General features: G+C 45.1%; 1 protein-coding gene across 6 annotated transcripts; it reads left to right on the forward strand.

Annotated features, from left to right (window-relative positions):
• Positions 1–137: 137 nt before the first annotated feature.
• On the forward strand, positions 138–24,313 carry LOC135387857 (actin-binding protein WASF3-like). Of its 6 annotated transcripts, none has more exons than XM_064617025.1 (9): positions 138–323; positions 4,166–4,493; positions 6,402–6,555; positions 10,542–10,656; positions 11,473–11,499; positions 12,252–12,644; positions 14,307–14,952; positions 15,506–15,707; positions 21,916–24,313. In XM_064617025.1, the coding sequence occupies exons 2-8, from the start codon at positions 4,202–4,204 to the stop codon at positions 15,676–15,678; spliced, it is 1,800 nt and encodes a 599-aa protein (XP_064473095.1). In that variant the 5' UTR covers positions 138–323; positions 4,166–4,201; the 3' UTR covers positions 15,679–15,707; positions 21,916–24,313. The 6 variants fall into 6 exon arrangements, with proteins under 6 accessions (XP_064473095.1, XP_064473093.1, XP_064473097.1 ...); XM_064617023.1 differs by lacking the exon at positions 21,916–24,313 and adding an exon at positions 16,884–17,399; XM_064617027.1 differs by lacking the exon at positions 21,916–24,313 and adding an exon at positions 16,884–17,399 and having other exon boundaries at positions 14,343–14,952.
• Positions 24,314–26,046: the final 1,733 nt, after the last annotated feature.

The raw sequence follows: 26,046 nt of genomic DNA on the forward strand, positions 1-26,046 counted from the left end.
CGGCCGTATAATTCTTTCAGCGACCAACATCTCGATCTTATACAGTACTCTTAATTACTGAAATACTTTTATTAATAGTGTATGCAGTATTTAATTTTTTGAGATAACTTATTGTTTTTTTAAGTTTACCGAGATGTCACTTGTCGCCATCTTGTGCTGATTGCTCATCGGGTTGATGTGTGTTCGGAGTGATGATTCTTTTAGGACAATTTCACGAACGTTAGACATTTAAAATAGGTTATTGCTGTGTTATTGCGGCATACATTGGAGACATTACTCCGAAAGGCTGTCAACGAGCCCCCGGGTGAACTTCTAAATGTGATGTAAGTGCCGTTGGTGATCGCTTGTACTTCGAAGTGGTATCATGGCTTGCTTGCACTTCGAACGTGACGTTTTATTCAAGTGCTTACCCACATCCTTGAATTATGTCACCCCTTCGACTGGACACGAAAAGTTACACATGCTCAGTCTGGCTATATGTGCTCCAATTTTCACTTCCTGTATGCGTAGGCTTAATCGGAGTTGTTTCAACACAGTTTTGACATCAAACTCGTAATTAGATCAGTCGCTAAACTTGTTTACGCATTGTTGCACATCCCTGACCTTTACTTCGTACAATCATGTTAAGTAAAATGTACAGGGTGGGCTGTTGCGGAAGTCCCCATTAAGGTCTCTTAGCACGGCAATAACATCAGTTTAAGGTCATCCTGTGCTGGTTCCCTTCCCTGATCTGGTTTCTGTACAACTGAGTCGATTACTTGAGCTGTCGTGTATCATGAATGAATTCTTCAGTCTTTAAGTGCATTTTAACGCCTAAAAATGGGTGTTTGCCTGAATGCAACTGGTCCCGATCTCCACCTGTCACTTGTGGGCGAGGCCGCGTATCGTTTTTATGATGACTTCATGCCGCTTTCCCACCAAGGGCAGAAGGCGTGATTTATTCCCGTGTGATTCGAAATTTATACCGTTGCCCCTCGCATTAAGATTACGAAATCCTACGGCAAGTGCCAAGTTCCACCGGGAGGATGGAGCAGTTTGAGACGTGACGTTCTTTTTTAGCGGCGAGATATAGCGTTCGGATTAGATGTCTGCGATCTTTGTCGCTATTTTGTGCAGAGATTGGTGCTTATCTGTTTCTCATTGTTTTTTGGCGGAACTGCGATTAAAAAAAAGAGCTATCTTATGGTACTATTATAGTTCGTACGTTATTTTTTGCACGCTGATGTCATCGAGTCGGGGGCGTTCGAAGCGAGATTCTGATGCAGACGACAGTTTCCGTGGACACTTATTTTGCTGTTTTTCTTAGCTAGAGGGGGGAAGTCTTTTTAAATGCGTGGCTATGAAAGGGCATCCATTTGGGAGTGGCTTCTGTTTGTGATCAAGTTGCATTTGGAATGCACGCACGTAGGTCTGTATATACATAAAACCCCTTGCGGTGCACTTCATGTGCATGTAAACGTATGTCTAATGCCAGTGACGTTGTGTGACGGGACGTTCCTGAAGATTATTATTGTGTCTGTTTTGTGTACTGTTCAAGACAGGTTGGGCTGCATATTATGGTAAGAAAATGTATTGAGGGGACTTTTGTATTATGCAACTTAAAAGCATATTGCTCAGAAATCAACGTTGAAGAAACGAACAAATAAATACGACGTTTCATCAGATTGGTCCCTCTACAGCGCAAGATTTGGTGACTTCGGTCAAACACGACGCAGAGGCGGTGCTTGAAAAGTTGCCAAGTTGCTTGCCATGAACAGCAGGCTCGGGCTGATGTAATTCAGCTGTCGAATAGCTCTGTCAGTCATCATAGCTGCTGGTGTCAGTTTTCATCTGTGTCTGATGGCATATTTTGTACTTTAGGTTATTTATGGGTTGTATTCTGGGCTATGTGAAGCATACTCTGTAACATGTTTCGCTGTATGTAAGTTGGCCAGAGTTGAGGACTGCAGTCTTGAGCTAGGGTCTAGATCTGAAAAGTAAGAGCCTCCTGACACTAAGTGAAAAGCTACGAGTCTTGTGCTGAGTTGTCAACCAAAGAAAAAACCACAGCGAACTTGATTTTTAACCTTGAAAACTACTTAAACCCCAATTAAAACCATCTAAAAACCATCACGAAATATGTAAAGCTATCCAAAGCTACGTAAACGAAAAGAAAACGGTCTAAAAATGAAAACCGTGTGCGGCCAACTAAAACCGTATCAGTGGCGGTGTTTTTGCCAAAAATTTGGTTGAAGACATGCGTACGTCACCTGGAATGTTCACGACATGTTGATTGTTGCACATTTTTGTTCTACTTTAGCACAAGCAATGCACATCACTTTTAACGTCTTTAAAGGGGCACTAAAATGCAAAACAACTCGCTCTCAGATGAAAAGTCTGTGTTTCAGTTAGTGTAATGCAAGCAAAGTTACTTCACACCGCGCTACCGTTTAGAAGAAAAACGCAATGAAAACAGAACCGTCTTTGGCGGCAATGAATGAGGGTCCCCGGGAGGCAAAGATTGGCGGCATCCAATGCGAAATAATGAATTGATTTGAATTGAATACCGATTCACTGAATCATAGTGCACAACAGCGCTAACGAATTTTCCACTGACCACGTCTATCTTCACCTCCTTTGGACAGCATGAGCTGAAACGATGGGGACTGCTTAGTGCCGAAGCAAAGAAGAGTCCGGTATAATTTCGATTGTAGCTCCGTAACGGAATCAAAGTTTTGAATTTTATGATAACAAGTAAACTGACAGGCAAAAATGGGAAAAGTCTAGCACTCTCGAGTGAATATCGTAAGTATTTAAAGTCATTGAAGCATTTAAATAATTTATGATAACATATCTGTCCTTCATCAGGTGTGATATGGTAGAGACTTGGTAAAGAACACTTGGTAGAGATTATTTATACTAATGTGCAGCATCTCCTTTCTCTGATGCACATTAGTATAAATAACTCTACCGAGTATTCAATGTATTGCACCTGTCGGACCTGTCCGTCCGAAAGTTCGTTCCTTAGTAAAATAAATTATTCAAAGGGGCTCTAAAATGTGAAAAGAAGTTCACTTCAAATTACGTTCCACGCTATGTTGATTTCGTACTTGTTATCAAAACTCAAAACTTTGATTTCTTGTTTTCTTTGCGTTTTTTCATCCGAAAAGTAGTGCGGTGTGAGCTAATTTTGCTTGTATTACACTAATTGAAACACGGACTTTCATTTGAGAGGAAGTTGTTTTTGCGTTTTAGTGCCCCTCTTTAAATGTTTCAATCTCTTTAAATACTTATCTTACGATAACAAGTGCAGAATTAACATAGCGTGTAACATAACTCGAAGTGAACTTGTTTTGCGTATTTTAGTGCCCCTTTAATGGGAAATCACTCCTTCAGAAATCTATGGGTGATCTTCGTTCACACAAGACGCGTGAACGCTCTAAACTATCATCATAAGATTGTACCGGTGTGTTCTCTTAGCTTTTCTCAAGTCAATGACATATTTTTTTAGAGGGCAAGGTTGAGCCGTCGATTCTTAATAAATTAAAAGTTTGGTGCGTCTCGAACATGCGCTGCAATCTCGATAGAGTGTCGCGCACTAAAATATTTGCGGATTCGAGCTCAACACAAATCAAAACGGGTACTCCTGGAATTCTACAAAATGTGTCATCGACATAAGGGCAAGGCAAGGAGAACACGTAGGGTTGCCACCAGGCCGGCATTATACCGGCACGGCCGGTTTTTTTTGCTCGCTCTGCCGGTTGCCGGTAGGAAGGTGATGCCGGCAACCTTTTGCCGGTATTTGTGGCTCAGGACCTTTCATAGGGGGCTTTTCCCTTCAACACTCCACTACAGCTTGAATAAATCTGGAGCACAGACCCAACTCCGCACAGTCATTAGTTGTTTCATTGGTTACTCATTATTATTATTATTATTATTATTATTATTACACACAGGAACACGTTTCCTTGTATTGTCTTGAGCTCCTATTCTGCCCCTTTCCCGCGAGCCTTTCCTCCTTTCCCTCTATGCCACCTCCTTTCCCTCAGCCGGTATTTTTCACTACGAAAAGTGGCAACCCCAAGAACACGCCAATATACCTCCGTTTCGACGACATCTTGCGCCGTTTCTGAGCGCCGTGCGAACAGACGTTCTCTACCGTCTTTCTACCGTCTTTCTTACGCAGCTATTTCCGGGCGACGCTTGAACAGACAAGCGGACAATGCCTCTGCTCCAGCGCATCATCGAGCCAGTGCACGTCTGCAGGGGTGCGCTGCCCCTCGACCCCCGCGGTGCCCTTGCGGTCGTAGTGCCCAGCGAGCTCGAGTGCGTGACCAACGGCACCCTGGCCAACGTGGTGCGCCAGCTGTCTTCCCTGTCGAAGCACGCGGACGACCTCTTCGGGGTCCTGCTCCGAGACGCGGCCCAGTTGGTGGCTCGGACGGGGGCGCTGCAGGCGAGGGTTGACCGACTCGCGGTCAAGGTGACCCAGCTGGACTCCACCGTGGAAGAGGGTAAGTCCCGTATAAGGTCGTGGCAGTCCTCGCAGTCGCCAGCAGTCCCATAGTAGGCTCGGGTTCGTTTGAGAATTACGTGTACGAGCCAGGGTCAAGTTTTTGTTTCAGTAGAGCCTCTCGGAGTTCAAGGTAAGTCGTTACTACACTATAACTAGGGCCTGACTTTTTAGGGTTAAACCCGTATCCGCCCGATATTTACCCCCCGAACAAAATCTGTAAAATTCGGGTTTAACCCGAATCTACCCGAAAACATCCGGGTCGTGTGGCACACTCGTAAGCGTGCATTAAAATAAAGTTTGATAACATTGCTAAACATTAGTTCCATGTTAAGACAAATTTTTATTAAACAAAAAAAAATCACCCTAATACACCCGAATTCCTGACGACAGAATATGCCGTAACGGGATTTAACCCGAATACACCCGAATTTTCGAACGAAAAATATCACCCGATATTTACCCCCCGAATTTGGCCAAAAATAAAACCCGAAAAAGTCAGGCCCTAACTATAACTAAGTTCCTTTTTTTTTTGTAACTTGTAACTTAACTCGGTACTTTTGCGCCGTGGTAACTTTCAGAGGAACTCGTTCCTTTTTCAGGTAACTTTGCCAAGGTAACTTAAGTTAAGTTCCAAGTTACTTTTAACTCGCTTTTCACTCGCATCCACATATTTTCTTGGTTTCTCTCCGGTTCCTTCATGGCAACTTTCAGAGGAACTCGTTCCTTTTTCAGGTAACTTTGCCAAGGTAACTTAAGTTAAGTTCCAAGTTACTTTTAACTCGCTTTTCACTCACATCCACATATTTTCTTGCTTTCTCTCCGGTTCCTTCATGGCATTTTTTTTTTGCCATAAAACGTGATATTCAATCAATGACAGTATTTTTTTCAGGAAGTAAGAACCACTGCCATTGAAATGAATCTGAACCATTGTGCGCCCACAGGGAGTAAGATGCAAAGCGTTCGAATAGACCTCTACCAGAAGAACGTCATCATGACATTGGTAGACAGACTGAAACCGAAACAAATCGGAAGGAGAGGGCTGGGTTCCACGAACGGGCGCTTGTTCGCTGCCTCCCACTGAAAGAAAAGCGGGACCGATGGTCGCGTCCTTTTAAGGGACCATATCGTAATCACCTCAAGACCGTGACTTTCGGGTGCAACCTCCACCTCTAGCTCCAAGCGTAGTTCAATTCTACCAAATTTGTGGCGCTGTCGAACACTATGACGTCATTTGTTTACAAACAGGGAGGAGGCCTATTGTTGGACATGAATGAAAACGATATAAGCGTGTTGCACTCCTCCGCAGCCAACTCAAGGTCTAACTCAACTGCTCACGCGCGCTGCGTCTGCATAATGCTATTTTGTGTCCGAAGTAACTTGGAAGTAACTCGTTCTTTTTTTTTAAGTAACTCGGTAACTGCGAGTTACATTTCAGGCTGAAGAACTTCGTTAATAACTTAAGTTACCGTGTGAAAAATGTAAGTAACTCGCAACGAGTTCTTTTTGACGGGTAACTTCTCAATCTATGGAGCCTCTTGGGATTAAACCTGGTAAAACACATTTTTTACACCCCCCGATTTGCATCATTGGCGGTTTGGGTGAAGCCGAAAAAGGCTTTGTGCGCAAACTTGCTAAAGTGTGCAGCTGCTTGGCATCTTTCATGTGAGATATGAGGCAGCTTTTTTCTTTTGTCTTTTTTGTCCAAAAACCTCCTTTTCACTCTGATGTCACGCCCGATTTTACCCTGTTTCGAAGCTCTTGAAACAAAATCTCAATCTCTTGCCACCCGATTTCCAAAACAGAAAATCCGCAAACATAAAGGTCTAAGTAAGATCAGTAGATTGTGCACGCCCAGCCTCAGCTTGATGGTTTACATAAAGGTAACACTTGATGGTGCTGCTTGCAGTTTCCCTGCAAGACATTCACATGCGAAAAGCATTCCGGAGTTCCATCGTCTACGACCAGCAGGTGGTGTCACGTGCGTCCATGCCAGCCGGGATGTTGGAGATGTACCAGGCCTGTGACAAGCCGCCTCCCCTTGACAAGCTCAATCCGTACAGGTTAGCTGGCTTGACTGATATGTGTAATCTGACTAATACCCCTGTCACACGGGCATCTCGAAGGCCTTTGGGGCTGTTATCAATTGACTCAGCTGCCAATTGTGCGCTGCCACACGGCGTTTCGGGATGGCCTTCGGCCGGACTGTCAAGTGGGTCAAGGGAGAGCCACAGAACTCCCTCGAAGTCTCGAAGGCCGTCGGGACGAGGGATCCCTACACTCTCGGGTACATTGTCTTCGCCTTAAATGCGCTGTAAACGAGATTTCTTTGCATCAGACGACACTTCCTGACGCGGTTTCTGCTTTTGTATTTATTGGAAGCTTCATATTCTTTTTTTTTTTTTTTTTTTCAAGGTACGTTTGTATTTAGTCTGCATATTATGCATTTCCCTGCTTTTTTCACCGGCGCCTGCGAGAGGATACGCGGAGTCAAACCACAACACAAAGATATAACAATAACAAAACAATACAATAATAATAAACAACAAACAATGTGGCCAGACGAAAAGAAGCTGAAGGAGCTACATCGCGATTGGCGCGCTGCAGCATTTTGAAGGCCAAATGCGGAAGCTTTCAACGGCCATCAAAAACTTCCCGTGTGGCACCGAGACAATCCATTTAAGTTCAAAGGCGATATAAAATCCCGAAGGCCTTCTAGTCGATTGTCATTTTCCGTTGACCGTGTGACAGGGGTGTAAATCAACTTACAAGTGTTACTTAAGTAGCCTTCCACAAAAACATATGTCTCTTATGTGGCAATGTACATTATTGATTGGGTGCTAGCAGCGCTATATACGGCAAACAAGATCTCATCGCTAATTGACGGGATGTATTGGGAACCCTGCTAATCAAGGCTGTGCATTCAGTGGCTGTCACAGAGCCGCAAACTTCCTTTGTTTAATACTGTCTGTGGTGATTGCCTGATACAAACACCACTGCAACTGTCCTTGTAATGAAGGAGGCCTACCGTCATCTACAAGGCATTGATATTGGGTACTTTTATTGAGTTCCTCTAATACTGACATAGGGTACATGTAAAGTGAAGCGCAGCAATTTCATTGAGGTAACAGTAGATGGCTCTTTGGTTGATAAAGAGGGCATATCTTATTGCGAAAATCGATAATAATAATAATAATAACTTTATTTTTGTTTAGGTGCCCCCAAAAACTAGCCAATAGGGTCTTCTTAACTAGGGTCACATTGATAAAATGGGATTCGGCTTTCAATATATTTTTCGATTGATACCTTTATTTCTGCGATATTATTTGGCCGACTCAGTAATCTGACATCATTCTGGTGGATACCTCAGCAGGGAGTCTGTGCAACCTTCCATGACTTGAGTATGCCATGATAAGAGCCCCATTAAAGATAAGAGTGGAGGTTGTATACAACGTTTACGAAGCAGCTGGCAGGTGCTTTCTGTTTGACGTCAGGTTGACAGAAACGAAGTCTAGTGGCCTTGATGGCCCACTTTGGCACCCTGCCAGTGTTGCCGACTGCAATCTCAACAGGCGCGAGAAAAAAAAAACGTTAGACTCTCACAGGGGTGGGGGCTCTTTCGTTTCTTTACTTTTTGTCGAGTAACATTGATATCGTTACCGTGGTACTCAGTCAAGCTTTAAACTTTCATTTGTGAGAGAAGGTGGTCTGAGTCTATTTCTGCTGGCCTCTTTGTTGTTTTTACCTGTCTTGCTGTTTTTTTTTTTTTTCAAGCTGAAGGAAATGATGTAAATGATCACATGTGAAATGTAAATACGTACATCAGGTGTGTTGTACTTGGGTGATAGATGCCATTGCTACATCGTGTGGTTTTAGTTTGTTTGCAACATGGCACGTCTAGCTCATCTTATCTGTGGGGTTCTTTGTTGTTTGTTTCATTTTTTTTTTCTGATGCTACTTATATAATTGTAAAGTGAAGTTGTCATTGTTGAAGCCATTGTTTTCATACCAGTTCTACTGACAGGCGCTATGTTGGATCCGCAACAGACCTGCGTCCACTTGAGCACCATCTGCGTACGATGCTGATTCATTTGAGTCCTCAAATATTTTACGTTGTGAATACGGAGTACTACCGAATCGTGTGAAAAGGAATCAGAAAGAAAAATGCTGCTTTTGCTAGGCAATTTTTCTTAGTTTAATTACGCAAATTAGTAGCTTAATTCATGTGTGACATGAATCTAAATGGCCTCAGTCTGTGGCGAAAGTCAGTATGGGTGTATTCCATGTAGTTTTATATAACTTTTTGAAGTAAAACCCATCTTTAGGAATTTCGTTACATCCCATTGTTCCGTTTATCCATAATTTCTGTGTAACCGAGTTTCGTTTAGTGGGAGTCCACTGTACACCGACTTTCGCTTACCAGTGTGAGTGAGTTCTGACGTGACCGTGTCTCGTCTCTCTGCCGTACTACTCTGTTCTAAGAAACGTTACTGCATATTGAAATTTATCACAATGCTTCTGTTTAAACTTGGGTTCGTTCACACGGGCCAACGTGCTCCCCACCGACTAATAGTCCGGTAATGCGGAATTTCAAGGCACAGGTACAGCTCCGGTCAACCTTAAAGGGGCACAAAACAGGTCGACAAACATTCTCCAATTATTATGCCCAATGAAAGAATGTAGCTCACGATATCTAAATATGAAATTCTTTTGCTTCCAGCGAGTGTCTTTAACACGAAACAATGCCATTCAAAGAGCATAATCCGCGCGAGCCTCTCCTTATCTTTGGAGCCGGGTCACGTCACTATATTCCAGCGAATAGCAACACCGAATTCTAGTCGCTGGAGGTGGGGGAGATTTCGCTCTCCTAGCCAATGACGGACCCCACTGAGACAAGCTGCAGCTCGCGAGGGAACCGGTTACGGGAACATCGCGGTGACCTCGAGGAGCAATACAGCACAGAGAACATAGTGCGCATGTGAAATAGAATATTGAGGGTTTTTGGTACAGTTTGAACTGGCTACCTTGGATTGCGCAAGTGGGAATACGTTTAGAGTTGACCTCACTTCTCGATATTCCAAAAAAATTAATGTATAAGCGTCCCGTATTCTAAATGGCTGAAGATGCGCGACGTCAAAATGACGTGTCGCTATTGTCGCCAGGACATCGCAAGGCGGGGCATGAGGGCGAAAGAGTGCAGTGAATATTCATTCGGTTTGGAGCCATTATTTACTTTTTTGGGACAACATTTTTTTTGAAAACGTTCACCGTCGGCAACGTATCACAATGTATTTAAAAAAAGTGCGCCTCGTATACCTGTTTATTGCCCCTTTAATAATAACGGCGGAAAAAATTTGGTCTCGTTTCCGAGCGCGACAACAGCGACCCTTGGCAGCACTGGGGGAATGTTAAGTGAACAAAATCCTCGCGTTAAACTTACGGAATAATTTTGTTCGATTAAGATTTACTTACGGCCCCAAGGGTTGCTGTAAAATCGCGCTCGGGAACGAGGCCACGTTTTTTTTTTCGCTGTTATTGTTAATGTTGACCAGAGCTGTACGAGCAACTAAGCAGAAGTCTATTCTCGACGATGACGAAATTTCAGGTGTTCTGCACTCCCTGTGTATTACTTACGAATTGTGAGCAGTTTAGTAAAGAACGAAGCTTCTACGCATTTCTGTCGCAGAAAAATACAAACAAATTTCCTTACAAATGTTTGTTTATTAACAGAATATCGTTATCATATTTATTAACAGAATACCCCTATTGTCGAACGAGCAGACACAAAACTGGTCGGTGATTGGAGCTCCCGAGTCAGTACGTGTAAGTGCGGGTACGACAGCATCTCCCAGGGGATAGCATGAGTGGATAGCACTGCTCCATGTGGATAGCACGAGTGGATAGCACTGCTCCAAGTGGATAGCACGGGTTGGTCACGACACGGTGGTTGGAGCTGGTGGAGAAAGTTGGCACGTGTGAACGCCGCCTAAGCTATTTGGTGCACAAATCAATCAATCAATCAGTTATATCATTTGATTATTGTTATCAGGGAGGATGGTAAGGATGGACTCAAGTTCTACACGGACCCCAATTACTTCTTTGACCTCTGGAGGCAAGAGATGCTCAAGGACACAGAACGGATCATGATGGACAGGGGAAAGAAGGTAGAACGGGTCTTCTTGCTACTCTTAATTGAGCTTTGCTTCATCATACATGATGTCCTTGTCTGTCCTGCTAGAGCTTGTATTCAACACCATTTGTTTTTACAGTGCATAATGGTCATATTGTTTCCATTCAGCGTTTCAGTGATTTGTAGTTGAACACTGAATAAAATGCAGTTAGGAGCAATTTTTTAAGAACAAAATGTTAACAGGAATGCTAACGACCAATCTGATGAAGCATAGGCTCTGCTCGAAAGTCTTCTTGACATTTTATTTATTTTTATTCAATATTTTTATTTAACATGTACAATAATATTAATATAATATTTAATAATATTAATATAATATTTAATAATATTAATATAATATTTAATAATATTAATATAATATTTAATATTAATTTGATAATATTTATTAATTTTTATTTAATAATTTTGTGTTTAATAAATTGCTCCTAACCGCGCTTCATTTGTTATACTCGGAGTAAGTTGGATTTTTCACATTGCTTTTTTTTTTAATCGTTTCTGTTACGAACGGCTCGAGTGTTTTAGTTGACGATACTCTCATAATATACGAATGTTTATGCAAATTTTGGATTTCTGAAGTCACGAGGCCTTCTGAAGGTCTTGAGCATGACCTCCTTTGGTGAAATGTGAGTCAGCTGCCAATACGAAAGTGCCACAACCCCTGGAGCGACGCGTTGTGAATGGGGATGATGAGTGTGTGTGTGTGAGCCACGCTAATGATCTGGGCTTTGCTCTCTTCTGCTTTCCTTCTCGCTTTACCCACTCGTGCCACACCGTACGACACCTCTCCCAGATTGTGCACTCACGGGACGGAGCAGAGGCAAGTACCTTCGCTTGCCACCTGCTCGGCACATATATACAGTCAACCCTCGATTTATGAATTCCCTCGTTTTATGAACACGAGCACGGGGGACCAAACTTTTTTCATTCATTTTTCCCTCGTTTTATGAACCTCGATATTCGAATAATGAACGGAATTTCTGGGAACCAACTAGGAGTTGCCCAGCGTTTTTGCCCTCAATTTATGAACGGGTCGTTCCGAGGTCAACAGAAACCTTCAAAGGGATTATTCCGTGGTCTTACGAATGACGCCTGAACGGACAAAACGTTTTCCAGGTATTGCACCCTCGGTTCTTAACCCCTCGAAATCCGAACACAAACAGGTTTTTGCAGAAGTGTTCCTGACCTCAGTTGACACAGCGGAAGGCATGGTTCAAAGCAAAATTAAACTATTTAGTATCGCATAATAAACAGAGTGTGAATGCGCTAGCATCTGTGTTTTGTGAGACTGATACAGCACAAAAGGCATGGTCAAAAGCAAAATTACACAATATATGGCATTATAAACACAATATCAACTCGGAAATACTGTTCCATTTGCTCGATAGTACTCACTTAACGGAATTTTCCATTTACGAATCCCTCGATTTATGAACGATTTTTCGGGGAACCGAGGGTGTTCATAAATCGGGGATTGACTGTATATATATATATATATTGAGGAGCCATAGGCTCCAGCACGCTCAGCGGTGTTGAGACGCCCTCCTGACAGTTTCCGTCTCAAAAACGCAGCCCAACCGGCCGCGGCCAGAGGGCAAGCGGCACAAGAAAGTCCGGCAACCTCACAACACCCGAGAGCGCCTGCGCCAGATCGCCAACACGCACGAGTTCCTGGACCACACGCCCATCTACGGGACCGCGCAGAACTACGGCGCGCGGGGCGTACACCCCGCCGCCGTAACTGGGCAGCAGCAGCAGCAGGTCGACGGGGGTCCCGTCCGGCCGAGCAGCCTGGAGTTGAGCGGGCCCGCGGACAACAACAGGGCCAGTGTGGGCGGGGCCAACCACGTGGGCGGGGCGCAGTATCCCCTCCCACCGCCGGCCTACACGGAGCACCCGCCCCCTCAGAGCCCGCCCCATCACCAGCAGTACACCATGCCTCCGCCTTACATGGAACGCGTAGAGGTATGTGTTTGGTTGTTTGTATTATGTTTTGTACTATTTTTGTATTTCATGTATTATTATGTATGTATTATTGTTATTTGTACTATATGTTTTGTACTATTATGTTATGTTTGTACTATGTTGTATTATTATGTGTTTGGTTGTGGCGGAGTGGTACACTAGGGAGCGAGTACGGACAGGATGGGGAGAAGCACATCCAGTGGTGGTGGGAAATGCATGCGGGGAGTTTAGTATCTCCCGAAGAGGTACCATGCACTGTGGACACCCAGCAACCATGGGGTTCTACAGTGCAGCAGCGGTGTAAAAATGGCAGTCCCCACTCAACGGAGGATCCAAATTCTGTTGTTCACTTTTTTTAGGGTTCTTCGTTTTTAGGGTTTTATGATCTTTCAAATTTGGGAAGGAAAAATCGGGTGGTACTTACGCGCGAGAATTCGGGGGGGGAAATCGGGCACTACGATCTCTGCTTGTAATGTCATCGGGGAATTTTCTGATGAGACGGAAGGTACACGAAACGAGCCACTGCCGTGACACTGGGACGAGAAGCAAGAATCTTTGTATTTCCGCTGGGAACAGGGATCTCGTGAATGACCGCGGTGTTCAAACCAGGGATCGGAACCGGTATTTTTTTCGGTTCGGTTCGGGTTCACGCATATTGGTTCGGTTCGGGTTTAGCTCTGCTGAACCGAAATTATCAGCTTGAACCGGTTCAGGTATATCGGTTCGGTTCGGGTTCGGCTCAGGGAGAACCCCCCCACCCCCGCACATACACAGACAAAAAAAAATCTGTCAGCGGTCGGGGCATTTATAGGGATTGGAACAGTTACTTTTTTCGGCCTCGGTTTAACCGGTCCACGGGCAGTAATTTTGCTACATGCAAGCAAGCTTACGCTCACCGTACACGATTGTAAGAGAAAGGTGTGAGATAACCGTTCAGGTGAGCAAAAAAAAAGGTCGGTCAGTAGTAAAATTAATTCACCTCTGAACCGATTCCCGAACCGGTAACCGTATCAATTTTTTCGGTTCAGTTCCGGTTCGGCTCAGGACAAGCAAAAAAATCGTTCGGGTTCGGTTCGGTTCGGGTTCGTCAGAAAATAACGTTTTTTTCCGGTTTTCGGTTCGGGTTCAGTTTCGGTTCCGATCCCTGGTTCTGCCCGAGCTCCACAAAAGCTCTTCTTTGGCTCCCGCAGGTGGGGATTATAAAAGGAGGGCAAATAGGTTGTCACAAATAGCTCTCTTTTTGCCGACGTTACGATTCACTTTTACGACGGTTTACCTAGTAGAACGACAAGTTGGAAAGACCGCGAGGATTTCGGGCTAGATATCGGGTCTTGCCCGAATTCTCGAAAAACTCGTTCGGGGGGTGGACCACCGTGAAAAATCGGGTTTCACCTGGAACTCAATGAACTCTGAGATTTGAACTCAGGCGAGCTGTTGCAAATTCCACAGCCATCGTTATCGGTGCATTGAAGTACACTTTTGTGTCCTCTCTCAGCGTCCGCTCACTTCTAGTAGATCATTCCGCATAATGGGTTTACCGACAGCGCACGCGCGCGCGCAGCCTTCCGCACTTCTCTCTTTCTCTCTCTCTAATCCTGGTCTACGGTCTGTCCTCCCTCTTCTCACAAACTCTATCCCACGCTAACATAAACTCCAATTCAGTACATGTCCTTCTCCTACTACCTCGCCTTCTCGCAGCAGCAGCACACACCGCCAATGTCCGTCGCATCCCCGGCCAACGGGGGCACGCCCACCCGGCAGGGCAGGCTCCGCCCCTCCCAGCCACCTCCCGCACCACCTACTGGGTCTTCCTCCAGCGGGACCTCCACCCCGTCGGCCTCCGCGTCGGGAACGCCAGCAAGCGGTGCGGGGCGCCACCGGGCGCAGCGGGAGACCCTCCCTCCTCCCCCTCCTCCTCCCGAGGCCCTGTCGGGCCAGGACAACCACGTCGACGCGGTTGCGGACGGACCCGACGCCCTCGACCTGCCCCCGCCCCCGCCCACGCCCGAGGTGACGGGCGAGGCTCCGCCTTCGTCCCGGCCCAGCACCAACGGGGGCGTGGCCCCAGCAGTGGCCATGGCTCCGCCCCCGCCTCCGCCCCCGCTCCCGCCGCCGAACGAAGTGTGCGGTCCCGGCGCGATGGCAAACGGGGCGTTGGCAAACGGAACGCTGGAGTCTGAGTCTGTGAGCTCGGGGTCGAGCGGGAAGAACAGTGCCAAGACTGTGGCTCCGGCCGCAGTGAAAGGGAACACGACCGGGCCTGGGTTTACGGACCCGAGGAGCGACCTCTTGGCCGCAATTAGAGAAGGTAACTTTGAAATCCCGCAGTTGTTACCCCGTCATGAGCAGAGCCTGAAAGTTTTCGGGAAATTTTTTTTTTCTAAATTCGGGGGGGTAAAATTAGGGTAAATAAACGTGCGCACTAAATTCGTGCGAATTCGGGTGAAAAAAAAACTTCCATTTCGCTAAAATCGGGGAGGAATCGGGCTCAAGTGTAGCAGTTTGGTACAGACGGTAGGGTAACTGCATTTTTTTTCTGCCAAACAAGTAAGTTGGTGCATTCCTACAGGCATCCCAGAGAGGGCAATTTGCCTGGTAAAAATCGGAGTTTCACCCTAAAAAGGCAACCTTCAATTCGGGGTGCAAAATCGGGGAAAAAATCGGGGTTAAACCCTAAAACTTCAGGCCTTAATTATGAGTGTTCTCCCGTGGCTGCTCCGCGAACGCGTCAGAAAAATCTGTGGACTAGTGTAATGCCCAATCCTTATCCCCTGAACTCCTTAAATGCATTCCGTCCAAAGAAGTCTGACCCTAGTTGTGATTTGTTCACCTTTCACCATTTGTTCACCTCGCGTTTTCAGGAATCAAACTGCGTCGCGTCGAGGACTTGAAACAGAAGCAGGTTGAGAAGGCCGCTCAACCGCACGACGTGGCTTCCATCCTTGCCAGGCGCGTTGCCATTGAAGTGTCCGATTCGGACTCGGGGTCGGGAAGCGAGTACGACAGCGACTGGGACAACGAGACGGAATGCTGAGGGAAACTGCGCCAGGGATTCAGGCACAGGTAGGATTTTTATTTATTTATTTTTTTTTACAGCTTTCGGAAACGCTTTTTGAGGTGTGTTTTTGCTGTCGAGCTGTTCTACAAAGCTTTTTTCTTCCCCACAATCCTCGCACCTAACGCAGTGTAAATACTTTAATACTGAACTTGAATTGGAATAAATTAGTTGAATTGAATTGAATATGTATGGCATTGGGCACAACCTAGCACAAACAAGGCCTGCTTGCTACTTGGTGTGATGTATCACTGACAGGTAAAGCCCTTGGCTTTCTGCGGTGCAAAAATTTACTTTTGCGCGAAGTAGGATTTACAAATCTCCCAAGTTAAGAGAAAACAATGAATTTAAAAAAAAAGTGCAACCACGACCTCCTAGATTATAACGACCATGTCATCGTAATCGGCAACCCGTATGAGGAGACCGTCCGCACGATACGCTAGGGGGCGCTACTCGTCGACCCGCGAGAATCTACGTCATGATTGGACAATGGAAATTTGAATTTTAAAGCAGACGTACGACTACCGTAGCAGACGACAGGAACAACTCCTATGAAAATGTGTAGAATGATGATGATACTCAACTTTGGAAAGAAGCATCTTCCATGGGACATCAACAGGCTGGTACAAAATTACTACGGTGAGCCAAAGTACAAAGTATTGTAGACGTTGAGGAAGCAATAACGGGGCCGATAAGTAGCGCCACCGCTTGCTTCCAAATGCGGTGCTGGGAAGGAGTAGCTATGACATGGCCGTTGTAACCTAGTAGGCTGTGAGTGCAACATTCTCTCAGGATGGCATACCGACTCATCCCACACGTACTGGAATTTAACGTATTTAGGACTTTCTAACGAATTTTTTAATTTTTTTAAATTATTACGAATTTAACGAATTTAATAATTAATTTAAATTTAAACGAATTCAATTTAATTTAACGTACCGGAAGTTTTTCCACCCGAATTCGCATTCATTTAGAGCATGCGTCGATTTACCCGATTTTTACGCTCCGCATTTAGAAGAAGCAAAAATTTCCCCAAAACTTTCAGGCCCTACACTTAATGTTTACGTGACCACACAGCAAGAGGGAGTCTTTGTTTAGCATAGGTGGCGCCACCTGTTGTGCTCCACTTAATTTTTGTCTCTAAAGTCATTCTCCGATGCTTCTTGCATGCGGTCGTGACGCAGGACAGCCGAAGAAGGAAGCGCCGGCCCCGCCTCCCCATCAGCCTGCGCGGAACGTTTTCGTTACTCCCCGCGGAAGAAATTTACTCCGTTCCGCCACTGTCGCCGGCTTAATCCCACGTTCTGTTTCCCGAGAATCTGCGGCCAGCGGGACAAACCGTGACGTGGGAGAGAGTTACAAAAATTTGCCATACTGCAAGAGAACCACTTTCTTTGCGGGACAGCGCAACAAGGAGTAGTTAGTTTGTTGTGAAACAGCGGTACTTGTGTTTCTTTTATTTTTTTTATTTTTTTTACCTTGCTAGTCTGGTTCGGTTGTCGAAGTGAGCACTGACCTCCCAGAAGCTGAATGAATTTTTTTTTTTTCGGATGATCCTGCCGAACGCTTTTATCTTGAGAACTTTTATTTATTGTTTTTTTACTGCAGATTGTACAGTAGGTGGTGTTGTTGTGTAAGCTGCAATTTGCAGCTACACCGTCGAGGAAGGTTGAATTAAATACGGAGCAAGATAACCCGTAGCCTCGTGGAGTACTCATTCTTGTCTCTTATTTATTTCGATCTGCTATAGATAGTGTTCTTCCCAGCTGGAAGAGTGTGGGGGACATCCTGCATTATTTCTAAGGAGCGTTGTTTCCCGAAAGACATTGCTGCACGCAACCCATTTCTTTTGTTTTTTTTTGCAAGTGTGACCCCAAAGCCGACAAGTGTCGGCTAAAGTGTCTGTGTTGAAGCAAATGAGCAATCCAACTTCTGATAGCCCACGAAGTCTTCTTTAAAATGGACAAAAATTACAGAACACGAGGCACCTCGAGACAGTTTTTCACCAGTGGCAAACTTTTCGTTCCGGGTCTGCACAAAGGCTTGTCACTCATGAAAGTTCTTTTGAGGTGAGGTGAGGTCATTTGTAGTGTTTGTCATTTCAACGCTTCCATCAGCTGGACTGAGCTATTTTTTGTTCTTCTGATGTGGAGTCTGCTTACACTGACTAAAGGGTCAGCCTCCACTTGATGACACCCGGTGTGACGTGTCACTTTTGGGCAGTGCAAGTAGGTGCACATGTTCAGCATTATGCTGAACCTTTTTTTTTTCTTTTTTTCTTTTTTTTCACACTCATTAGCGAGAAGCTGGGAGACACATGTTTTAATGTAATGTCAGACGAAACAACCCGGTACCTCACCCCCTTTATGGATGCTTTCTTTGTCACGGAGGCGATAACGTCCAAATCCACGTCTTCTCGTTTTTCACCTGCCAGTTTTTGCCTCTTTCACTTCTGCTTCGTGTCTCTCTGGTTACTTGACACTTCGACCATTAAAGTAGCGCAGAAGTCATTTTTAACAACCTTTTTTTTTTTTTTTTCTTCCTATAAAACTGTTAAGTAGGCCAGTAAGACGCAGCAGGAAAAGTAATTCGCGCCACGCAGTCGTAATTATCGCAGAAATTGAATTTAATGTGTGCCGCAAAAAAGCGACCGTGCTCAACCGTGTGGAGAGCAGTACTACCAGCCTGTGATCTGCCTGCGAACCTCGTGCTGACGCTACAGGATCCGCACTCGCTGATTGGTTCGGAGAAATGTCGTCTGCTCCTTGGCTGTTCGGAGCTCTGAAAAAGCATTGCTCCTGACTCAGTCATGATCCATCCGCGCTTCTGTCCCCAATTCCCCTGGGGAACTGGCAAGACTGGTTTACGTCAGCAAAGGCACTGAGCTATGTTTGTGCGAGTCTTTTTGTGGTAAACAAATTGCACACATCAAAACCTTTCGTACTACCTGGTAAATTGGCACACACACTTTCATCGGACGTCTTCATCTCAAATTTTTTTGGATGGCCCCTGTACTCGTTTATGAGTAGACCCTGACGTTTTAGGGTTAAACCCGATTTTTCCTCGAATTTGCACCCCGAATTGAGGTTCACCTATCTAGGGTTAAACCCGATTTCTACCTGCAAAACTGCACCTAGGCTAGGCACCTCAAGGCATCGACATACTAGTTTCTCACAGAATATGCGACTGGCCCCTTACTTCTGGCACTCTGGATAGACGGTACAGTGAACGTTTATTCTACAATAATGCCCGATTTCTCCCCGAACTCAGTCCGATGGTAATTTTTCTGCCCGAATTTGCATGAATTTTCGACATCAATTTATTGACCCGATTGCTACCCCCCGAATTTGGAAAAATATAAAACCCGAAAACTTCAGGGTCTATTTATGAGCGCTACAAGTAGAACGTAATGGGCAGCAGAAGCGTGGAAATGAGGGGTATCCATGCACAATGACTAGACCCTGAAGTTTTCGGGTTTTATATTTTTCCAAATTCGGGGGGTAGAAATCGGGTCAATAAACTGATGTTGAAAATTCACGCAAATTCGAGCAGAAAAATTACCATCAGATTGAGTTCGGGGAGAAATCGGGCATTGTTGTAGAATAAACGTTCACTGTACCGTCTATCCAGAGTGCCAGAAGTAAGGGGCAGTCGCATATTTTGTGAGAAACTAGTATGTCGATGCCTTGAGGTGCCTAGCCTAGGTGGAGTTTTGCAGGTAGAAATCGGGTTTAACCCTAGATAGGTGAACCTCAATTCGGGGTGCAAATTCGGGAAAAAATCGGGTTTAACCCTAAAACATCAGGGTCTAACAATGACGGGTGCCACTACACACATGTTTTAGTGTCGCACTAAAAGCATGCTCTTTCCTGACGTCACACCGGGTGTCATGCCAGGGAGCCAGGTGTCACACACGGCAATATGTACACACGAACACCTTGGTACAATTATGGCCACTACTTAAATACAGCGTACAGCATTGGCAGTCTACTTGTCTCGTAATAGTTTCCGTAAGAATATTCTATTGACTCTGCAAAATAATCCAAGTAGCATTAACCGCTCCTAGTGGTTCTAAATGCATAGACAGTGACAAGGAAGGAAAGTCGTCTTCATAACCACTTTTGTTGCTGGCAAGTGAGCATTGAGCATACAGAGAGCTTTCAGCGCTGCTGGCTAACCGCTGAATTACAGGAATTGTGGGTTTGACCTTATTGACAAAATTTACACCTTGAAGGACCTTGCAAAGACCTTGCACCCTGAAAGATTTACACCCTGAAAGACCTTGCACCTTACACCTTATGACTTTGCAAAAGAGGGTAAATTGTACAGTGTATGAACATTAAAGAGGGAGTTAGCGTAATAATTATGGCCTCACTTTCTTTTTTTTTTGTATATATATATTTTTCAGCAACATTGGAGGGTAAACATCTGGATATATTTTGCTTCAATAATACGGGTGCAATCGGGTTGAACCGAACCTGATTCAACCCAATTCTGATTGAGTCGGGTGTAAATCTTAGGTTTACTCAGCGTAATACATGTGACACGAGTAGACACAGACTATCAATATGTAGTCCATGCATCTATAGAGGCAGCAGGGTCTCTGTTTTGACAGTTTGTAGTACGGGCGTATTTATGCATTTACGACACAGTTTCCAAGGTTCTGTGTCAGTTGTGATGACTTCGGATGCCCCTGGTCCAGCGGTTTTCGGGGAAATGTCAGGTTAAACCAGTTTTTTGCTGATCTGATTCAGGGGTGAATATCGGGTGTAATTGGGTATAACCCTAAAAAGTGAGGCCCTATAGTATATAATTACCGTATTTTCACGCGTATTAGCCGCACCGCAGATAAGCCGCAGGACTCGTTTTTAGATACATTTTGAAAATGTTTTTGCAGATAAGCTGCACTCGCAGATAAGCCGCGGGTAATACGACGCGACTGCTTTGTGCGCTAAACCAGTGATGCACATACAAAATCAACAGGGACGCTCAACGCTCGTCAGCGCCGTACTCCCTGCCAGCTGCCCTGTTCCCGTACTTGTCGGCGAAGTCGACGACTTTTAGTTTGAAGCCGCTGTCGTGGCTGTGCCTCAGCGTTGGAGCCATGCCTCACATCTAACTGCCGTGCCCGTGTCCACGAATGCTGCTGCTCTCGTCAAATGAGAACTGACGCTTAGCTGACCACGTTTTATCCCGATGACAGGTGTATTGAACCCTTCCTGTGGGTCTGCCGACAAAGGAGACCGTAGGGAAGGCCATAAACCCTGTCCACATTCCGGTGTCGGCATGATGTATATCAAAGGAGGTCAGTTCTAGTGTTCTACTAAGATCGGATTGTGCCCTTGTTGCGTGTTTTTCGTGGATTGGCGGGTTAGTCCACTCGAATGTGGAGTGGTCCCGCCCTTGTTCGGTATTGTTCGTGCACTGGCAGGGCGGTCCTGTTCCGAAAAACATGAGGCACTGTCGGCCCTTTCGTTTAACCCGGGGTATGGGGAAAGTACCAGGGAAAAATAGTCACCAGATAAGCCGCACCCACGGATAAGCCGCAGAGCGTCCGCGAAAAAAATAAATCGCGCATAAGCCGCGGCTAATACGTGTGAAAATACGGTAGCTGTGATGCGTTTCTTTCCAGAGTACACTTTAAAGTGTGCTTCTTTTTCTTTTCTTTTTTTTTCCAACCTGTTAAGCACCACCATGACGCTGTACGTGTTGTGCCAATATACTGGTACTGCCATCTTAGTAATGCTAGAGATCAGTTTGCTTTAGTAGTGCAGTGTGGCATGCCAATGTTAGCAAGATTATTTTGTGCTGTTAACAAGATGTTTGTTGCTCTTAACAGAATTCCCTACCTCCTTTTCAAAGTCTATTCCTTAGTTAATCACATTTGGCAATTCATGAAAAAAATTCTGCATCTTGTAGCCAGCACTTGATGATGTACTGAATATGTAATCTTTGCAAATGAAGTGGAAACATTTTAGCAGGGCTGAGATACCTTTGAGTGCTGTGGTGGTTTCATCGTGGGCAACATTACATTCCTGAATCATTTCATGTTGCCCGCGTATTATAGCTTTCCGTCTACATCACTGGACTTTCTCCTGCACATTGTATTGGTTAATTGAATGGCTAGCATTGGTGTCGTACATTCTGAAGAGTTCAACAGTTAGATTTTGTGTGCAGCATTATTTCCTTTGATTTGAGCTAATGTTCTATCACCAGGTGCTTTGATGCAGCATTTTCGTTGGCAGTCACCACTTACAGAGCATGGCAGTACAGCTTCTCCAACTTGCATTTACTGCAGTACTATACTGTCAGGAGAAACATTTACAGCGATTCCCAATTCCTCCAAAGTGATTCCGTAAACTCCCTACGACACTGTATAGTTTAAGCTCAGTTTCAGGGAGAGTGCCTGTACACTAACTTACGAGAACTTTTTTGTGTAAAATTGATTGACAAATTAACAAATTGACAATTCAGGAAGAACATCTGTAGAATGGTTGCAAATAAAAAAAAAGTATTTAAAAAAAATTGTACGATAATGAGCCTGTAAAATATCTAGCAGAATTCACCCGGAGCGATTTCATAGAAGTTCTCTGCAATTTTTCGTACACACCTTATAATCGCAAAATACTTCAGGACAAAAAAACATATTTACAATGTTGCCACCATACTTTGGACAAGAGTACAAAAAACGAAGCATCCAAAATGCAGCCTAGGTTCTCCAAAAAGCGATTACGTAAAAAAATTAATCCGGAACAATTATGCAAAGAAGCTCGGAGCCTTTTATAAATGGTTTGAGGAAGACACCTTAGAGTTGCGGAAATTCCCCGCGCATATCTTTTCAGACCTCCGTGAACTGTATCTGTGAGCACCGTGAGATAAGATAACCCTTTTTTTCCGAAATGGGGAAGGGACACTTTCCCTGATACAAGTACTCTAGCGTTCTGCACTCCTGTTACTTCACTAATGTGCCTGTTCTCTCCAAGGGAAACTCTCTCTCTCTATCTCTCTCTCTCTCTCTTTCCCTCTGGAGACTATCACTGTCCACAAACAAACCCTGCTCAACGTTGTACCACACAGAAGGCAAACTGATGAGTGATTAGAGGGCAAGTTTGTATGTGCTGGTAACATAGATAAGCTTGTCCGATGGGCTGACTGTATGATATGCCGCGCTTGCTCGTAGATCATTTCATTTCATTATCACCTATCTGGCACAGCCTACGTGTGGGCTACGTGTCAACATTCACATCTTTTAGGTAGCGTTGGAGGGCTGAGGCTTCATTTTTTAAGAATGATATAGTAGTGAAAGCTACAATCCCTCCTCGAATAGAAATGTGTGTGGACTGTGTACAAACAAGACGACAGACAACTTGATGCCATACGCAGACGAAACGATTTTTAGTGCTCATAAATTATGTGCATTGTAGAATGTATGCAGCTCTTTGCACTGCAGACAATGTCATGACTTGTACCCTTACTGTCACCAATAAGTTGGTGTTATAGAAAAAAACAGACTTTTGTGCACTTTGTTGCATAAGTGCAATGTCCCACACGATTTTGTACCTACAGTGTGTGAAAACAGATTTTGTGCAGGTCGCATGTACACGTTGAATTTATGAAGATGCTGAAACATTTTACACGGACTTGCTGATTTTCGACAACAAATGACAACGTTAGGGTGTAATAGGATGATCAAATTTTTTTTGACTGATTTATGCAAGTGTTTTCTGAATTTGTGTGTTTTTATGAGGCTGACGCTTCATTGAAAAGTTTTGTCTTATCTATCTAAAGCACATCCCAAGGCACGGAAGTTGCCATACGAGCTGTGTACAAGAATGCTTAAGATATTGCTTACGTTATGATTTCATTTATTTGTAAAAAGTAAAAAAAAGAGAGGCATAAATTGATGTATTTATGAGAAAATGTTTGTGTGCAAGACTTAAACCCCCACAGTGTCAGAGCAGACGGAAGTTTATTTGCTCGAGCCTATTTCTACTCCGCATCGTGTGACACTGTGGAATTTTGACCTTATAATGCAGAAGGCATAGCATGTGAGAGCCTTAGGAGTGTTTGCAACTGTGCATACGTAAGGTTTTTTTTATTGCTGAACTGGTCACAAGGTCATGTCCAGTGACGTCCAAAGCTGTCTGGAAGGAAACTGAAAGGTGTGGTTAGGTCGATGTACATTATATATTATTTTTTATTTTAATTTTTGTATGGAAGTGCAACATCATTTGAGGCTTCTGCGACACATCCTACATTTTAGTCTTTGGAAACTAGCTTTAGAAATTGCTGTAAGATACGTGTAGATAATAATGTACGTAAGATCTGTGCCAGAGTTTGTACCTATATGTTCCCTTTGAGCAGTGCTTTCGAGTCAGGTCCGAGAATGAGGTGTCTACGACGTCTGTCGGTTTTGCAGAATGCTTGTTGTCTCGTGCAACTCTGACGGTGCGTGTGTGCAAGAGATATATTGTGACTTTTTTTTTTCTTCATCGTCCTTGCCATTTTGGACCGTGTGACGACGGATCCCCAACCTGAGTGGGTGTCTAAATGTGACGCAGTACTATATATATATGAATGCACTGTACAGATAAGAATAAAAGGATTTAACGATTGTCTGCGTTCTGTTGTGGCAATGTGATAATCAGCTCGAGTGTCAGTTTTTCCCGTATGAATTTACGGGCTTTGAAGACCCTGCACAGAGGTACACGATGAGTAAGGGCCTGGTTTTTCTGCCGCGGAAAATCTTGAATTCTGCGGCAGGGAATCACATTCTGCAGTTTTCCGCCGCAAGTGCTTGCGCGTCTAGGGTGACGGACATGTACGAAGAAAAAATCGTTATTAACTTGCATGGCATAATTGTAAAGTGTCTACAAATCCAAACGTGGTCCTACTTTCCACGTCTCAGGTTCATGTTCGCCTAATTCTTTTTGAAGCAGGGCTACGGATACGCCTCCAATAGAGGGCCGAAAGCGGCTTTCGAGCACGTGGTCCTACTTTCCACGTCTCAGGTTCAGGTTCGCCTAATCCCTTTTGAAGCAGGGCTACGGATACGCCTCCAACAGAGGGCCGAAAGCGGCTTTCGAGCACGTGGTCGTACTTTCCACGTCTCAGGTTCATGTTCGCCTAATCCCTTTTGAAGCAGGGCTACGGATACGCCTCCGACAGAGGGCCGAAAGCGGCTTTCGAGCACGTGGTCCTACTTCCCACGTCTCAGGTTCAGGTTCGCCTAATCCCTTTTGAAGCAGGGCTACGGATACGCCTCCGACAGAGGGCCGAAAGCGGCTTTCGAGCACGTGGTCCTACTTTCCACGTCTCAGGTTCATGTTCGCCTAATTCTTTTTGAAGCAGGGCTGCGGATACGCCTCCAACAGAGGGCCGAAAGCTGCTTTCGAGCACGTGGTCCTACTTTCCACGTCTCAGGTTCATGTTCGCGTAATTCTTTTTGAAGCAGGGCTACGGATACGCCTCCAACAGAGGGCCGAAAGCTGCTTTCGAGCACGTGGTCCTACTTTCCACGTCTCAGGTTCATGTTCGCGTAATTCTTTTTGAAGCAGGGCTACGGATACGCCTCCAACAGAGGGCCGAAAGCTGCTTTCGAGCACGTGGTCCTACTTTCCACGTCTCAGGTTCATGTTCGCGTAATTCTTTTTGAAGCAGGGCTACGGATACGCCTCCAACAGAGGGCCGAAAGCTGCTTTCGAGCACGTGGTCCTACTTTCCACGTCTCAGGTTCATGTTCGCGTAATTCTTTTTGAAGCAGGGCTACGGATACGCCTCCAACAGAGGGCCGAAAGCTGCTTTCGAGCACGTGGTCCTACTTTCCACGTCTCAGGTTCATGTTCGCCTAATTCTTTTTGAAGCAGGGCTACGGATACGCCTCCAACAGAGGGCCGAAAGCTGCTTTCGAGCACGTGGTCCTACTTTCCACGTCTCAGGTTCATGTTCGCCTAATTCTTTTTGAAGCAGGGCTACGGATACGCCTCCAACAGAGGGCCGAAAGCTGCTTTCGAGCACGTGGTCCTACTTTCCACGTCTCAGGTTCATGTTCGCCTAATTCTTTTTGAAGCAGGGCTACGGATACGCCTCCAACAGAGGGCCGAAAGCTGCTTTCGAGCACGTGGTCCTACTTTCCACGTCTCAGGTTCATGTTCGCCTAATTCTTTTTGAAGCAGGGCTACGGATACGCCTCCAACAGAGGGCCGAAAGCTGCTTTCGAGCACGTGGTCCTACTTTCCACGTCTCAGGTTCATGTTCGCCTAATTCTTTTTGAAGCAGGGCTACGGATACGCCTCCAACAGAGGGGCGAAAGTGGCGATCAAGCACGTGGTCCTACTTTCCACTTCA

The sequence above is a fragment of the Ornithodoros turicata genome, chromosome 3 (genome assembly GCF_037126465.1).
Source record: "Ornithodoros turicata isolate Travis chromosome 3, ASM3712646v1, whole genome shotgun sequence".
NCBI classification, from domain to species: domain Eukaryota; kingdom Metazoa; phylum Arthropoda; class Arachnida; order Ixodida; family Argasidae; genus Ornithodoros; species Ornithodoros turicata.